Raw genomic sequence first — 17,943 nt, 5'->3', positions numbered from 1 at the left:
ATGCGATGGAGGCCAGGCTAGGCCTAGGGACCCTAATCGCACGATTTTGTGCACGCTGGGCCTCTAGTACTCTATAAATCACACTCCGAGGGAATCCTCCGAAACCAGGTGAAGTCAGGGGATCCATGACTCACATGTAGTAATATGTACTTTAGCCCTCATGCGGATATGTGAAAAGATGTGTGCAAGTAAAGGGGTGAACTCCAGAGACAAAGGCCTTCTTCAGAAAGACCTTGCTGCTTTCTAGGGATTGTTGCTAGTTTTTTATGGTATGAAAACCCAAACTATTTTGTGGTTAAGATTAGTATAGTGCAGTAATGGGCAACCTTTTGAGCTTGGTGTGTCAAACTTCGCCAAAAAACTGAGCATAACTCGGGTAGTGTGTCACTTTGAGGAAAAAACATTATTTCGCAAATGTTTCATCCTCAGGAGCAGCAGATGTTTCATCCTCGGCATGCGGCCGCCTCAGCGGCCGCGTGTCATCAGAAATGGCTACGTGTGTCAGTGCTGACACGCGTGTCATAGGTTCGCCATCACTGGTATAGTGCTTGATATTGCACATAGAAATTAAAAGAGGTATATAATTTAAACAGCTTTTTATAGGTCATATTCTTGAAAAAGGAATTGGGAATTTTTGAAGCCTTGTAAAGCCTTTGTTTTCTTCCTTAATTGGGAGTATTTTGGAACAATGGGAAAACATTAAAATATATGCAGTATGAGGGTAGGAGGGAATGAGGAAGGCAGCCCTGCTGCATGTCAGGGACAGAGAAAACCTTCAAAGCTTTACAAGGACTGGTGAAAGGAAGCAGGAGTAAAGTGTTCACAGAGAATACAGGAACCTGGCCTAGCTCTGTCCTTTGAAGGACAGGATGTGCCTGGGCACATCATGGTCAGTAGTTGAAAAACAAAGATTAAGAGCAAAACTTGAAAGCAGTAAAAAAATAAAAATAAAAAGGCATTATCACCTATGGAGAATAACAATTTGAAAGATCATGGTCTTAACAGAAATAACAAGAGGTTAGAAAACAGTGGAGCAATTTCCTTTTGTATTTTACTACTATATACTTCATTGGGATAATATCTAAATTGGTGAGTAATCATGAGGAATAAATGAGAGAATACTTCTTAAGTATTTAGTACGTGCCTGGCATATAAGTAAGTTTTTAGAAAATTCTAATTATCATTAAGCATACATATTTTTAGCAAAGTAACCAACTTTTATGGAATTTAGTATTTTTTATTTTCATGTTTCAATTTTTTCTATTTTTAGAGAAAAGTATTTTATTTTTAAAAGTTTTATTTTTTCCTATTGTATCATGATAAAGGAAGAAACCACTGATAGTATTTTAAAAGAGAAGTCACCTTTGCTGCTACTTTCACTTGTAAAAGGCAAGATTTAGGAAGCTTTCATTTTCAGAAAAAAAGTCCTTTTATGTATAATGCTGCTCTTTTATTGTCTGTGTTGCTTTAGATGGAAATATAGGGCTTTTTAAATGACTGATTTTTAGTTGTTATTAGGTAAGGCAAATGCATGGTAGAAATGAACTGATTGTTTTAGATGCTATGATTATTGAAGAAATTGTCCCTTCAGATTTGCAGTTGATTCCCAAATACATTTTTCTTTGTGCAATGTTTATCACATTTCAGGATACTAAAAAAGCCCTCATCTATAAATGTTTCTTTAAAAAGTTCACAGTTTTTAGAAAAGTCTGAATGAACATCATATTTTCATAACTTTATTTTAGTTTCTTGTCATTGTTTCATATTTTCATTTGAAGACTTTAGAGAGTTTTCAAAATCATGATGTCATTTAAAACTAAATTAAGACATAAGTTGGGCCTTTTATTTCAGTACTATATGATATTTTATCACCATTCATTCCACTTTTATATTACTTCCATTATCAGTCAACAAAACAACTTAGTTGCATCTTTTTGGGTAAGATTTCACTAATTTTCTATTTTTACCTTTTTGTATTTATATTAAGTATGATGGCTTTGAAGCCAGACCTGAAATACAGTCCCAAATTTGTCTGACTTTATCTAAGGTACCTACTAAATCTGCACCTTAGTTTCCTCTTCTCTTACGAAGATTAAATAAATGCACATAAAACAATAAGATTCATGTTAGCTTTTATAGTTATTACCTTTAAAAATACTTAACTGAGTTGTTACCATTAGTTTTATTCCTTTCTGAATAATAATGTGCCCATCATTCATTCATTCAACATACATTTATTAAATAACAGGCTGAGTGGCCTGTTATTACTCCCTTGAAATCTGTATTTTAGTTGTACTAAGTTCTGCAAAAAACATTGCCTTATTTTTTTCTTTCACAGATTCTAGAAGAAAATCTCTCTAAAATCAATAAAAACATATTTTTAAAAAAATCTGTTAATATAAGCATTTGTCAGGTATTTATTTTTTAAAAAAATATATCTTTATTGATTAGAGAGAGAGAGAGAGAGATCAATGATGAGAGAGAATCATCAATCGCTTGCCTCCTGCACATACCCCCTGGGGATCCGGCCTGAAACCCAAGCATGTGCTCTGACCAGGAATTGAACCGTGACCTCTTGGTTCATGGGTCGATGCTCAACCACTGAGCCATGCTGGCTGGGCAGGTATTTACATTTTTTAAATATGCATGTTCTAAACTAGACTTCTAGAAATTTTCTTGGGGGATATTCTAGGATTTAAGTTAAAACTTTACTCTGAGAACTTGATCTATTCTTAGAAGTATATTAATTTGATTTTTACATTAAAATGCATATGTTTGTTAAGCTATATTAATATAAAGTATTTCTATACATATTCTAGATAGTAATATATGTGCTTTTTAAATCAGTCATGCCAAACACATTAGTATGTTGGTGCATTCAGACAATTAAGAGTTATGAGATCAAACTCAGCATAAGCTGTTAACGTTGAAATTTTATGTGTGTGTCAGACTTGGTTACCTTAATATTATATTCATTGACTTAAAGTAAACTAAAATATAGCTTGGTACCTTGACTTGAATTTTAGGATCATGTCGATGGTAAAGCCTTAAAAGCCATGAAGAAGAATCTCTTGTTGGTTTACTGAGTTCCACAAGATCTAAGATGGGAGTTGTGAGGGATGGGGGCTGCGCCAGGCATTTGTTCTTTCTGACTTCCTTAAAGTTACGCCTAACATTTTGTGTGTGTTGGTGGTGGGTGATTGTTTTCGTTTTGTCTTATTTAGTAATGATGATTTTTCTATTATTTCACAATTACATGCTCATGTTTGCAGCTAGGCCTGTAGTCTTAGTTACATTTTAGAGAAATAAGTAAGAATGAATGTGTGAGGAGAGAATCCAAATCATTACATGCTTACTATGTGTTTACTGTGCTAGGGGGCTCTTACATATTAAACATTTAACCCTCAACAATCCTGGAAAGTGTTATAGACCAGGAGACCAAGATTTCATAGACCTTGAAATAACATAAATTACCCCAAAAGACACAGCTAATTAAGCTTCAGAGTTTACATTTAAATCCAGGACAATCTGGCTACAAATCATTTACTCTCTATCAAAATGCCTCTTGAAACTGAACTCTTTATTAAGTCTATAGGTTAAAATAAGCAGTTAGCATATTTAGCTCTCATTAAGGACAAAATAAGTATCAGTAAATCTGGACTATTCCTTTTATGGGCTAATAGTTCTGTTTAGTTAACATAAATCATCTATTGTGCAAGAGATGATAGTTTAATAAGTTATTCTAGCTCAGTGTTTTGCAAGTTTTTTTTAACCCATGCTCACAAACATTCCTTTCCTTTTACAGGAGGCTATGTATTTATGCTTTTATATTAGTGATAGAACATATATGAAGAAATTATAGGAGAGTTCTACAGTATTCTTAGAACAAAGATTTAAGGAAAAGTTTGAGGTTTTACTTAAGATTTTGTCAAGGGTTAGGTTGTGAAAGTGTTTTAAACTCCCGCCATAGACTTTTGGCACTATAAGAAATCAACAGTGGATTAAGAAATGATATAAAGGATAGGACTCAGAAAAACTGGAACAGGGTTGCTGTCTTGATCTCCAGTAGGGGACATGCAGGAGGCAGCCGATCAATGATTCTGATCACTGATGTTTCTCTCTCTCCCTCTCCCTTCTTCTCTGAAATCAATAAAAATATATCTTTTTTAAAAAACTGGAGCAGTTTGTCAGAAGGGATTCATTGAAAAGATCATTTTTCCATGATAAAATAATATCTTGTACAACTCTTTCTGTACAATTTATTAAATTTATTTAAAAAATATTTTTCTTCCACTACTGTAGGACACAACCCAGTGTAGTGATACAAAGTATAATAGCTCAATTTTCCAATAGTAGTGGAACCTTATTATTCTGGCTTCATATATATATCTAAGCGACTGAACGACTGGTCGCTATGATGTGCACTGACCACCAGGGGGCAGATGCTTAACGCAGGAGTTGCCCCCTGGTGGTTAGTGCGCTCCCACAGCCAACCTCCCCCTGGCCAGCCAACTTCCCATGGTCTTTCACTCCGGCCGGCAGGCCCTGAGGTCCGATTGGGGCCGGCCCCTGGGCTGGGATGTGGAATTGGGGGTGGGTGGCAGCGTACGTGGCTCCTTTCCCAGGGAGGCTGAGGGCCGGCTTCCTACTTAGGGCCGGTGGCCAACCTCCCATGCTGTGTCTCTCCCCCGTGCCAGCAGGCCCCAATTGGCCTGCCACTCACCCGCCATGGTGGCGGCATGGCATCAAGGGAAGGAGGGGGAGGAGTCGGGGAACTGCGCGGTGGCAGGGTGCTGACAATGGTGGCGTCGGTGTCCATTCCTTCTGCACCCGGCCTGGTGACCATCACCTCCTCTCTGGCCCAGCCCTGATCACCCGCCAGGTCTATGGACCCCACCTGTGCATGAATTTCATGCACCAGGCCTTTAGTATAATTTATATTAAAATGGTAACATTTGAGATTGTAAAACCTAAAAAATTATTACAGTACAAAACTACTATAGAAAAGTCCTTTCTTCCTTTTCTAAAAACATATGTATTCAACTATCCTTTAAGCTTTGTGCACTTTACTATATAAACTAAAACAAAAGTAGTCTGTTTATTATCACTTCTATGTAAGTAAATATTTTTGCTGGCTTGATCTAGTACCCAAAGAAAGAACCTCTTAGTATAACTCCTTTTTGTTAATGAATCAACATCCCAAGAAACAATCAACTTCTTAAGGTATAAATTTAGTTTATCACAGTTGTTAAATATCTTGAGTGTGTTTATTTCTGAATATAAACAAAGTTTATATTGTTAAAGAACCCACCAGATTTTTTACAAAATATGCAACTCATCATCAAAATAGGAACTTAACTTTGGGTAATTTACCTTTGGATCAACACTTTATTTAATGTGTTTTGTATCAGGATATCTTCCATTCTGTACTAAAGAAGCAAATAATTTTATAAGAGTGACATTTCTATAAGAGTGACATTTATGTTTCTAAGTTAAGAAGAGTAGGTTTTTTTTTTTTACTGCCTCTGCCTCATTCTTCTTTGGAATAAGTTAAATGAATAGAAAACACAGGAAGGAAAAAGGCAATTGAAAAGAATATGTGCATGGTTCTCTATTAAAGAGTAGACCTTATGTCTTCAGTGAAAACTTGAATTTTCTTTTACCTTACATCTCCTTGGTTTAGGATCTATGGGGTAACATTTTTTCAGTTATTTCTCTCAGTGATACATGCACATTTAAAAATGAAATAATCCACTCTGAAGTAATTTTGAAATTTTTGTACATCTTATTTTGTAAAGATATTAAAAGTTAAAGATCCCTGGCTGGGTAGTTCAGTTGGTTAGAGCATTGTCCCCATACACCAAGGTTTCAGGTTTGATCCCAGGTCAGGTCACATACAAGAAGCAATCAGTTAATGCATAAATAAGTTGAACAACAAATCTCTCTCTCTCTCGATACCTACCACTCTCTAAAATCAAATTTTTAAAAAAGCTAAAGCTAAAAATACAGTTGTTCCCATCATATGAGAATTGTGAGAGACCTAGCTGGTTTGGCTCAGTGGATAGAGTATCAGCCTGTGGACTGAAGGGTCCCAGGTTCAATTCTGGTCATGTACCACGGTTGCAGGCTCCTCCCTGGCCCCTGCCCTGGTTGGGGCATGTGCAGGAGACAGCCAATTGATGTATTTCTCTCACATCGATGTTTCTCTCTCTATTTCCCCTTCTCTTCTACTCTCCCTAAAAACCAATGGAAAAATATCCTTGGGTGAGGATTAAAATAAATAAATAAAATTTTAAAATAAGAAAAAAAAGAATTGTGGTTATATGGCTTGAGTGTATGTGAGCACATATGTGTGTATGAAGTAACTGAAGAGAAACAGAGAACATAATGTGTTAAAGTGTTTTGAGTTGTGGTTTTTATATTCTTGAAAATTAAGCATTTTTTAGAAGAAACTGGAAAAAGAAATTTTTAAGTCAGACATTAATTTGAAAATGACAATTTTAAAATTAGGGTAGTATTCTTTATTGTATTTGAATTTAGATAGTAAAAAGAACATTAAGCACAATCTAAAGTTTTGTGCTCACTGCTTAATCTGTTCAAACAAACATTAAATATTTAAACATTTGGATAATTTAAAAATATTTGTTCTTTTTTTAAAAAATAAATCTTTATTGTTCATATTATTACAATTGTTCCTCTTCCCCCCCCCCCATAGCTCCCCTCCACCCGGTTCCCACCCCACCCTTTGCCCTTACCCCTCCCCCCCACTGTCCTCATTCGTAGGTGTACGATTTTTGTCTAGTCTCTTCCCGCACCCCCACACACCTTTCGCCCCCCAAGGATTGTCAGTCCACTCCCTTTCTATGCCCCTGATTCTATTATATTCACCAGTTTATTCTGTTCATCAGATTTTTTATTCACTTGATTTTTACATTCACTTGTTGATATGTATTTGTTGTTCATAATTTTTATCTTCTTGTTCCTCTTCTTAAAGAATACCCTTCAGCATTTCATATAATACTGGTTTAGTGGTGATGAACTCCTTTAGCTTTTTCTTATCTGTGAAGCTCTTTATCTGCCCTTCAATTCTGAATGATAGCTTTGCTGGGTAGAGTAATCTTGGTTGTAGGTTCTTGCTATTCATCACTTTCAATATTTCTTGCCACTCCCATCTAGCCTGCATAGTTTCTGTTGAGAAATCAGCTGACAATCGTATGGGTGCTCCCTTGTAGGTAACTAACTGTTTTTCTCTTGCTGCTTTTAATATTCTCTCTTTGTCTTTTGCTCTTGATATTTTAATTATGATGTGTCTTGGTTGATCCTCTTTGGATTCCTTTTGTTTGGGGTTCGCACAAAATGGACTTGTAAGTCTATTTCTTTCACCAGGTGGGGGGAGTTTTCTGTAATTATTTCTTCAAATAGGTTTTCAGTATCTTGCTCTCTCCCTTCTTCTGGCACCCCCATAATTCGGATGTTGGTACGCTTGAAGTTGTCCCAGAGGCTCCTTACACTATCTTCATATTTTTGGATTCTTTTTTCTTTTTGCTTTTTCCGGTTGGGTGTTTTTTGCTTCTTTGTATTTCAAATCTTTGACTTGATTCTTGCGATCCTCTAGTCTGCTGTTGGATCTCTGTATATTATTTTTTATTTCAGTCAGTGTATGCTTAGTTTCTAGTTGGTCCTTTTTCATATCCTCGAGGGTCTCGCTAAATTTATTGGCGGTTTCTAGAAAATTCTTGAAAAACCTTATAAACATGGTTTTGAACTCTATATACAGTCATTTGCTTTCCTCCATTTCTTTTATTTGTGACCTGTTTCTTTGTCTCCGCATTTTGGCTGCTTCCCTGAGTTGATAGAGTGGTTTTTTCTGCTAGGTTTCCTATAGGGCCCAGTGGCTCAGCCTCCCCAGTTACCTGAGGTGGACACTCTTGGTGCACCCCTTTGTGGGTTGTGTGCACAGTCTGTTGTAGTTAAGCCTTGATTGTTGTTGGTATCACTGGGAGGAATTGACCTCCAGGCCAATTGGCTGTGAGGATCAGTTGTGTCTATGATGGGAGAACTTCTGTGCTGGAGACACCCTTATGAGACAAGACTTGCAAAAGCCTCTGGCTCAGCTTGGATGGGGCGGAGTTCCCATCAGCCCTGCACTAAGAGACCCCTGGGTCTCAGTGTCCCGTGGTAATCACTGCAAGCACCTCTGAGAGAGAGCTGCCCTCGAGTTTCGCCCGCTGCCAGACAGTCCAGTTTCTCCCCGAATGAGTCTGGATCCCCAGAATCTCACCCGGAACTGGAGTTCAGAGCAGTCGGGAGCTCTTGTCTCCCTCCCGATTGAGAAAGCCAGCCGCGCCGAAACTGGTTTGGCTCAGTGGATAGAGCGTCGGCCTGCGGACTGAAAGGTCCCGGGTTCGATTCCGGTCAAGGGCATGTACCTTGGTTGTGGGCACATCCACAGTGGGGAGTGTGCAGGAGGCAGCTGATCGATGTTTCTCTCTCATCAGTGTTTCTAACTCTCTATCCCTCTCCCTTCCTCTCTGTAAAAAATCAATAAAATATATTTTTAAAAAAAGAGAGAGAGAGAAAGCCAGCCGCGTACTCAGTTGCCAGCCCTTTCCACATGCACTCCTCCGTACCTCTGCCTTTCGCAGTTCCTCTGCGTCTCAATGTGCTTTTCTCTTTCCTGACCGTCCAGTTTCTCCCCAAATGAGTCTGGGTCTCCAGAGTCTCGCCCGGAACTGGAGTTCAGAGCAGTCAGGAGCTTTGTCTCCCTCCCGATTGAGAAAGCCAGCCGCGTACTCAGTTGCCAGCCTTCTCAGCGCGCGCGCCTCCATACCTCTGCCTTCTGCAGCTCCTCTGAGTCTCAGTGTGCTTTTCTCTTCTAGTTGTAGAATTTCCACTCAGCTAGCCTTCCTGTGGTTCTGGATGATGTCCGTTTTGTCTTTTAGTTGTAGTTTTGAGATTGTTGTGTGAGGCAGCAGTTTAGGTGTTTACCTATGCCCCCATCTTGGTTTCTCTCTCTAAAAATATTCGTTCTTAAACCCTATATAGATTTTCTGGGGGATTATTTGGTTTGGTTATTTGTAATATATTAAAAATAAGAAGCAGGCTCCACCTAGGAAATTCCCTATGGTTTAGTTTTTCCCCCTCCTCCTCTTCCCATCTCCTTTCCTTTCCTGCTCTATTCCTTCTCTTTCTCTTATTTATTTATTTTGTATAATTTCTGGTGGATTAATTCTAGGTGACTTTGGTCAATATGCTAAGTGCTTGTGATATTGTTTATGTAGTTTTGTGTGCTTTTTAAATAGGTAGGCCGAACCCTAGCACACAAAAAACTTCTTCTTTAGAATCCCTTCTGAAAAATTCTAATTTTCCATCCTTACTGTCACCCAAAACATTGGTTGGCCTTAATATTTTTTAAGTGGTAGTTTGAATAGTCAGTAGTAGAATCAGACTGGGAAGAATTTGAATGTTTCCAGAGAAAATGTGCTTTTAAACAATATGCTAAACCACAAGAACCCAGAGTTCTTTCCTTTGAGTTATGCATTACTGTTTGTGCTTCTGGGTTGAAGTGAAACAGATTATTCAGTAATGTCAAGCTATAAAAATATTTGACCATTTTTTAAAAAACATTTTGTTTATAAAGTCAGTTATATCCATTCATAGACTTTGGGACTTTATATGTGATGGTGCATAGTAATCATAGGACAAATACTTCTTTGGAAGCAAAACAAACAAAATTCGCCTGTGTGATCTGTGAACTTTGGCATTTTGTCAAGGATGCTTACAGTGTATCCTCTTCCCTTATATAGTCTCTTTATCTTAAAGAGAAGGAAGTAATAAGCCTAACCAATGGACACAGACAACAGGGGGGTGAGGGCATGAGTGGAGGGATGGAGGGAGGGGGGCAATGGTGTGATAAGGATACATATGTAATACCTCCATCAATAAAGAAATTAAAGAGAGAAGGAAGTAACACAAGTGATTTTTCACAGCTCTGAAAATTTGCTTAACTTAATAATAATAACTGTTGATTCAGTTTATCACGTAGCAGACACCATACTAATCCCTGACTTTATGTGCTGCCCTCCTAAAGTCATTTGAAGCAGTATTAAATCTCCCTCCCAGAAAAATATGGAAAATCTTCATTCTTTGTGATATTATGTGATTATCTCTGCTAGAAACTCCCCCTTTCCATTTATGGGTTTCTAGATAAAGCAACTCAGTAAGAACTAATGGGATAGATATCAATACGAGGACTAATGAAGGATTTTAGAAATTTGAAAATAACAGGAATCTATATACATAAAAGGCTAATGTGTAAAGTGTCCCCTCGGGAGTTCGACCAGGAGACCAAGAATTTGATTGCTTGCTATGATGTGCACTGACCACCAGGGGGTGGTTCAGAATAAAGGGAGGCCCTGGCCAGCATCCAGAATGACCTGACCAGCCCTGATCGCCAGCCAGGCCTAGGGACCCTACCCGTGCACAAATTTTGTGCACTGGGCCTCTAGTACTAAATAATAAAAACAAAGCAGGCTCACCACAGTCACATAAATGGGATTACCAAAAGAAACTGATAGTGACCCAAGTACACTAAAACTTAGTATGTTGTTTATTGCTTTCTCTAACAGTTTTTCTTAGATTTAGATATATTTGGGAAGTATTTAAAGAAACTAACAAAGCAACTTAATTTCTCAAAGAATAAACATAAACTAGAATTTTTTGAATATTAATGGAACGTAACAAGCATTATATTATGTAAATTCAAAATATTCTTACATTTTAATACAAGTCCCAAAAGCTTTAATAAACCAATTTAACCATTAAATGTCTTAGGAAAATAGGGTTGTAAAATTGGACGTTGTTTAGGCTCATATACGTGTCCTTACATGTAATGTTGAAATAGGAAAAACTACAAATATTTTAAAATTATTAACTTCAGAAAAGCAGTTTTTCTCCCATTCTTTTATTGTGATTATGTGCCCTTCCTATGTGGATAAAAGAATATGAAAATGATATAAACTGAGTATGAGGGTAGACAGGTAACAAGTAACTGGGATACAGATTCTTAAAGATTAGGGGTTTATTCTGGAGTGATATGGGGTGCCATTAGATAGTTTTTAGCAGAAGGATAACATGACTTAACTTGTGATTTAAAAGAATCATTTGGGCTACTATGTTGATAATTGAATGTAGGAGGAAAAGAGCAGAAACAAGGGACTATTGAAGAAGCTATTGCAATAATCCAGGGAAGAGATAGTAACGATAGTTCAGAATCGAGTGAAAATAATGAGAAGTGGTAAATTCAGAGTAGATTTTGAAAGCTGAGCTCACAGGATTTCCTGACAGTTTGGATATGGGGTATATGAGAAACAACAAGGTCAAGAATGGCTACAATGTTATTTGCATGAGCAATTGGAAAGGATTAGAGTTGCCTTCAACTGAGTTGAGGAAGACTGCAGCTGGACCTCGTTTGGAGGATAGAGGCATATGAGAAGATCAATTTGGACATATTAAATTTGAGATGTCAGACATGCATTTGGACTAGAGTTCAAACTTGGAAGTCATAGCCTGTAGATGATAGTAAGCCTATGTCCATGAAACTGGACAGAAATTGCCTGGCAACTGGGCATCAACAAGGCAAGGTGGTAGCTGAAAACTAACTTTAACGATCACAATTTTTCCTGGTGTCAGTATTGCTGATAGCCTACTTCTTCTGACCTAATCAAGGACCAAAACCAATTCTTCTTAGAGATTTTGGCCTAAATAGTATACCATATGTGAAGTAATAAGCATACATTAAATGTTTCTTTTCCTTTCATACATTTCACCATTTAAAGGACAAGGCAACTTAAATGCAGGATGTCTTCATGTAGCCTCTCCACTCTTCAGTAGGTTGGGGAAATTAGGAATGGATTACATTTACCTGTTTTACTGGAAAATAACAAGTATTGGGGTTACTAAAGAATAAGGCAAAATATCAGGTACTATTAGGCTGAATGTAATAGTTGAGAAAAATTCAAATGATGAAATTAGAAAAACAATCTATATACCTTTGGGCACTGAGGAAAAACATCACCAGTGGTTCCTATACTTTGGGGCACATTGGAATTACCTGGGCATCTCTTTAAAATACTGGTATTTGTTCCTACTCCCAGACCTGATTTATTTGGTATGGAATATGATGTATGCATCAAGAGTTTTAGAATTTCTCCAGGTGGCTAATGTACAGCATAGTTTGAGAACTACTGTGATGTACACTATTTGTTTTCTAATGGAACTATCTCTAATCACAGTATTTAAATTTCCTTTCATATTTTTTTCATTCTTTGCTGGTGCCAAAAATGGAATAAAAGGTCCTCTTGTAGTCATTATGCCAAGTGATATAAGTCAGATAAAAAAAGAAAAACACTATATTATTTCATTTATATGTGGAATTTTTTAAAAACACACACTGAAGTCATAGATACAAAGAACAGATTGGTGGTTGGGAGGGAGGAACAAAATGGGTGAAGGTGGTCAAATGGTAAAAAATTCCAGTTATAAAATGAATTAAGTTCTTGGGATGCAATGTACAGCATGGTGACTATAGTTAATAATACTATCTTGCATATTTGAAAGTTGCCAAGAGGTCTTAAAAGTTAGTACAAAAAATTTGCTATGGTAGCTTCATTGGGCTTGAAAAAGACTTGGATTCAAATCACAGTTATTTTGCTTATTAGCAGAATTATAATAGGCAATTCCTTTAACCTTCCTGATAGTCTGAATTATTTTCTCTAACATGAGAATAACCAAATCTACTTTGCATGGTTATTATAGTTTTTAAAGCTAATGTATGTGCAGGTAAATAATAAAGAACTATATAAAGATATTAAAGAATTATTATTTGAAAGGATTTTTCTTAACCTTAGAAATGATAAAACATTGTAAAATATAATAATTTCCTGAAAGTGAATAGATTATTATTTTTTCACTGCCATAAGAATAAAGCTCTTCATACAGCAGGTAATAAGTGCTGTTAAGTAAACATGTTTAGAGGAAATGTTGTTATTTATTTATTTCCTACTAGAGGCCTGGTGCATGAAAATTCATGCACTGGAGGGAGGGGTCCCTCAGCCCGGCCTGCCCCCTCTCACAGTCCTGGTGTCCTCAGGGGTGGCAGGCGACCCAGTGATCAGGGGAAGGTGACACCCCATCACACCTCTGCTGCTGCCACTGCCGGCAGCGCAAGCCTTGGCTGGCCCTGGTTACCTGAGCTTTGGGTGGCCCTGGGCAGCTGGGCAGCCGCCATCCGAGGCTTGCCTGCGCCTCAGGCCGGCCCTGGGTAGCTGGGGGGCTGAGGAGACTGGGGGACTATGGAGGCAGGCGTGCGCCTGCTGCCCCGGCGGGGCTGAGGGGACTGGGCACTGCCTTCTTGTGGCTGTGGGCGCTGCCATCTTTGAGGGTAGGGCGGTCAGCATATCCCCTCCTTATTGGCTGTGGGCACGGCCATCTTTGCGACGGCGTGAGGGTCAATTAGCATATTTCCTCTTTATTAGGTAGGATAGCGTGTATTAATATGTGAAAAACATGTGGGAAACTCAGGCCTGGATTTCAACACAGATGTCACTTATTAGCAAGTTTGTGTCAGTAGACATGTTCTAGGTCTCAGGTTTCTTTTCTCTTTATATTGGGGATAATAACCTCTCAGGGCTCCTGTGTGAGGTTCAAGTGTAAAGCACCAAGCATAGTGACTGACACGGAGCTTGCAGGAAATGTTACTTTATTTTTCCCCTCCAAGAGTACTATAATATTGGAATAGTAATTTTAAATGCTGAATAATGATGATTTCTCAGTAGCTAAACATTCCTAACCATCACTTTTTATCTGTTTTGCCAATTTCTATATCATTTTAACTTTTAAGTGTCTACTTCCCCTCCCACTGTCAGTGCTTTGAAAAGCAGTTTTTATTTTGTGTGATTTTTCAGGTAATAAAAGAAGCCATTTCAACGTTAAGTCTACACCATGGACAGCACAAAGGAGAAGAATGGCAATTACAAAGATGATCTTCTTCTTAGGATGGGACTTAATGATAATAAAGCTGGGATGGAAGGATTAGATAAAGAGAAAATAAACAAAATTATAATGGAAGCCACAAGGGTACGTTTCTTGTTTCTTTCAATATCTTTAATATAGTAACTTTTATACTTTTCGTTTAAATGAAAATCAGTAAATTTTAAACATCCTTTTAATTATAATTTTAATATATAACATTGTTAAGCTACAAATGGGCATGGAATAATCTTCTTTCTATTCAGTTGTTCTTGCCATCCCGTTTTCTACTTCACATATACATAATATGCATGTAAAAGCAAAATATTCATACATGTATTTTTTTGCCATTTTTTTTTAACCCCAGAAGGAGAATATTGTGATTGTTGTGTTTTTTATTTTGTATCAGTTAACATAACTTGGAGGTCTTACTGTGTAAGTAATTAAAGATATTCATTGGTTTTTATGCTACATGTGTGGATATAATATAATTTATTGAACCAGTCAGAAATCTAAATTTATTGGTGGACATATGTCGTTTCTAGTATTTTGTTTTTACAAACAATACTGCAATGAATAACCTTGTATTTTATAACTTTGCATATGTGCAAGTATAACTATAGGAGAGATTCCCAGAAGTGGAATTGTTCCAGCAAATGCAGATAGCACAAATGGATACAGCATGTGCAATTTTTAAGAATTGCCCAGTAGCCCTCCATTGCAGTTGTATCAGTTTACATTTCCACTGTCAATATATGAGGGTATGTATTATCTTGCCACAAATGTGCCCACACTGTGTGTTACTAAACTTTTGGATTTACCAGTCTATGGGAACATAGTCTAGTATTTGTATTTCTCTTATGAAAAGTGAGATTGTGCATCTTTCATATGTATAAAAGCTATTTGTATTTCTTTTTATATGAACTGCCTCTTAGCCTTTGCACAGATTTTGCTCATGGTAGTTTCTCCTGGGCAGAAGATTTATGTTTGCTTCTTTTTATGTTGAAGCAGTCAACTATATATGGCTTTCTCCAAGACCATGAAAGAATTCTTTCTTTGTTGTTGTTAATGCTCACATGAGGATATTTTCCATTGATTTTTAGAGAGAGTGGAAGGGAGAAGGAGAGAGAGAAATATCAATGTGAGAGAGACACATCAATTGGTTGCCTCCTGCACCCACCCCGACCAGGGCCTGGGAACTTGCAACTGAGGTACAAGCCCTTGACTAGAATCAAACCTGGGACCCTTCAGTCCACAGGCCAAGGCTCTACCCACTGAGCAAAACCGGATAAGGCCGAAAGAATTCTTTAATAGATTTTCTTCATACCACTTTTTTCGGTTTCATCTATATACTAGAGGCCCAGTGCACGAATTTGGGCACTCGGGGGTGGGGGGACTCACTCAGCCCGGCCTGCGCCCTCTCGCAGTCCGGGAGCACTCGGGGGATGTCCGACTGCCGTGGAGGTTGTAGAGGCTCCCACCACCACTGCTGCGCTTGCCAGCTGTGAGCCTGGCTCAGGGCTTCTGACTGAGCAGCGCTTCCCCTGTGGTAATGCTCTAACCACCAGGGGGCAGCTCCTGCTTTGAGTGTCTGCCCTCTGGTGGTCAGTGCGCGTCATAGCAACCGGTCATTCCACAGTTCGGTTAATTTGCATATTAGCCTTTTATTCATAAAATTCATGCACGGGGCGGACGATGGTGTCCCTCAGCCTAGCCTGCACCTTTTCCAATCTGGGATCCCTCTTGCAATCCGGACCACTGGATCCTAACCACTCACCTGCCTGCCTGCCTAATGCCTCCAACTGCCCTCCCTTGCAGGCCTGGTCACCCCCTACTGTCCTCCCCTGCTGGCCAGTTCACCCCCAATGGCCCTCCTTGCCAGCCAGGTTATCTCCAACTGCCCTCCCCTGCTGGCCTGGTTGCCCCCAACTGCCCTCCCCTGCAGGCCTGGTCGCCCCCAACTGCCCTCCCCTGCTGGCCTGATCTCGCCCCCAACTGCCCTCCCCTGCCGGCCTGATCTCACTCCCAACTGCCCTCCCTTGCCGGCCTTGTCGCCCCTAACCCCCTGCCAGCCTGATCTCGCCTCTAACTGCTCTCCCCTGACCGCCGGATCGCCCCTAACTGCCTGTGCCTTAGCCCCCACCACCATGGCTTTGTCTGGAAGGAAGTCAGATGTCCAGAAGATGGCTGGTGGATCCGGTCTAATTAGCATATTACTCTTTTATTAGTATAGATTATGAATATCCATGCAGTAACGTGTAAAATTTAAGAGAATAGCCTCATTCTTAGGAAATGCATGCTGATATTCACAGCAACTTTCTCCTAATGGTTTAGGAAGAAATGGTGAAGAAAGGTGTGTGTGTGTGCATGTGTGCATGCACGCGTGCACGCAACCAAATGTTGGGAAGAAACCAAATATTGCAGGAGATTAACAATTGCTGTATCTGGAAGAGGACATATATTGATCATTGTACTATTTTTTTTCTTCAGCTTTTAAAGGTTTATAGATTTCAAAATAAAAAGTTCAGGGAAAAATAATTTTAGTATATAAAACATAGATACAATTTTGAAAGTTAAAAGGATTGTGAGATGAAATAAGCAGGTACAACATTTGTTTAAGCAGGATCCTGATTGCATCCTGCTTAAACAAATACATAGGTGAATTTGAAGATGGAAAGGATACTAGATGATATTAAGGAATTATTATTCACTTTATTAGTTATAAAAATGTTATGATTATGTGGGGAAATAGCCTTATGTTTTTTTCTTTTTTAAATATATTTTTATTGATTTCAGAGAGGAAGGAAGAGGGAGAGAGAGATAGAAACATCCTACCTAATAAAAGAGTAATATGCAAATTAACCATCACTGAGCTACACCCACCAGCCACACCCACCAGCCAATCAGAGCAGTATGCAAATAAACCCAACCAAGATGGCTACAGCCACAGAGAGCAGGAGGGAGGCTTGGGTTTCCCAGGCAACGGAGGAAGCCAAGCTTTCCGCCTGCCCGTGCCGGCCTAAGCCTCCACTCAACGCTACAAAGTTTCAATTATAGAAGATAAAAAATCCAAACAGAAATGGCGGCAGCCACAGAGCTGGAAAAAGCAGGAGGCTAGGGTTGCCCCCGGCGATGGAGGAAGCCAAGCTTTCCGCACACCCTGGCCGGCCCAGGCCTCCGCTTAAGGCTACAAAGTTTCAATTATAGAAGATATACACAAACCCCAACAGAAATGGCTGCCGGCCATGGAGCGAGCAGGAGGCTTGGCTCCACTCCAGGCTACAAAGTTTCAATTGTATAAGGTAAATAAATTCCAGATACCAGGGCCTCCACTTGGGTCACCAGGGGGCGTGGTCTGCCTGCAAACCACCACAGGCCCCTCGCTCAGGCCGCCCCACACACCAAGGGAACCCTCACCCTGATCCGGGACACCCTTCAGGGCAAACCATCTGGCCCCCACCTGTGCACCAGGCCTCTATCCTATCTAATAAAAGAGTAATATGCAGATTGACCATCACTCCAACACACAATATGGCTGCCCCCATGTGGTCAAAGATCCTGCCCCCATGTGAACAAAAGATGGCCACCACAAGATGGCCAGCAGGGGAAGGCAGTTGGGAGGCACCAGGCCTGCAAGGGAGGGCAGTTGAGAGAGACCAGGCCTGCAAGGGAGGGCAGTTGGAGGCGATCAACCCTGCAGGGGAGGGCAGTTAAGGGTGACCAGACCAGCAGAGGAGGGGAGTTGGGGGCAAACAGGCTGGCAGGGGAGCAGTTAGACATCAATCAGGCTGGCATGGGAGTGGTTAGGGGGTGATCAGGCTGGCAGGCAGAAGTGGTTAGGGGCAATCAGGAAGGCAAGCAGGCGAGCCGTTGGGAGCCAGCAGTCCTGGATTGTGAGAGGGATGTCCGACTGCC

The 17,943-nt window shown here is 39.5% G+C and overlaps 1 protein-coding gene across 1 annotated transcript in view; it reads left to right on the top strand.

Moving 5' to 3' along the window:
* POLK (DNA polymerase kappa) overlaps positions 1 to 17,943 on the top strand; it is a 68,872-nt gene that overhangs the window by 9,507 nt on the left and 41,422 nt on the right. The window contains exon 2 of the mRNA XM_054715165.1: positions 13,965 to 14,136. Within this exon, the coding sequence (XP_054571140.1) occupies positions 14,002 to 14,136 (135 nt within the window). The 5' untranslated portion in view covers positions 13,965 to 14,001. The remainder of the gene's footprint in view (positions 1 to 13,964; positions 14,137 to 17,943) is intronic.

Source organism: Eptesicus fuscus, chromosome 4, assembly GCF_027574615.1.
Source record: "Eptesicus fuscus isolate TK198812 chromosome 4, DD_ASM_mEF_20220401, whole genome shotgun sequence".
Lineage (NCBI taxonomy): Eukaryota > Metazoa > Chordata > Mammalia > Chiroptera > Vespertilionidae > Eptesicus > Eptesicus fuscus.
Note: the sequence above shows the minus strand (reverse complement) of the source record. Positions and strands in the feature narration are given on the sequence as shown.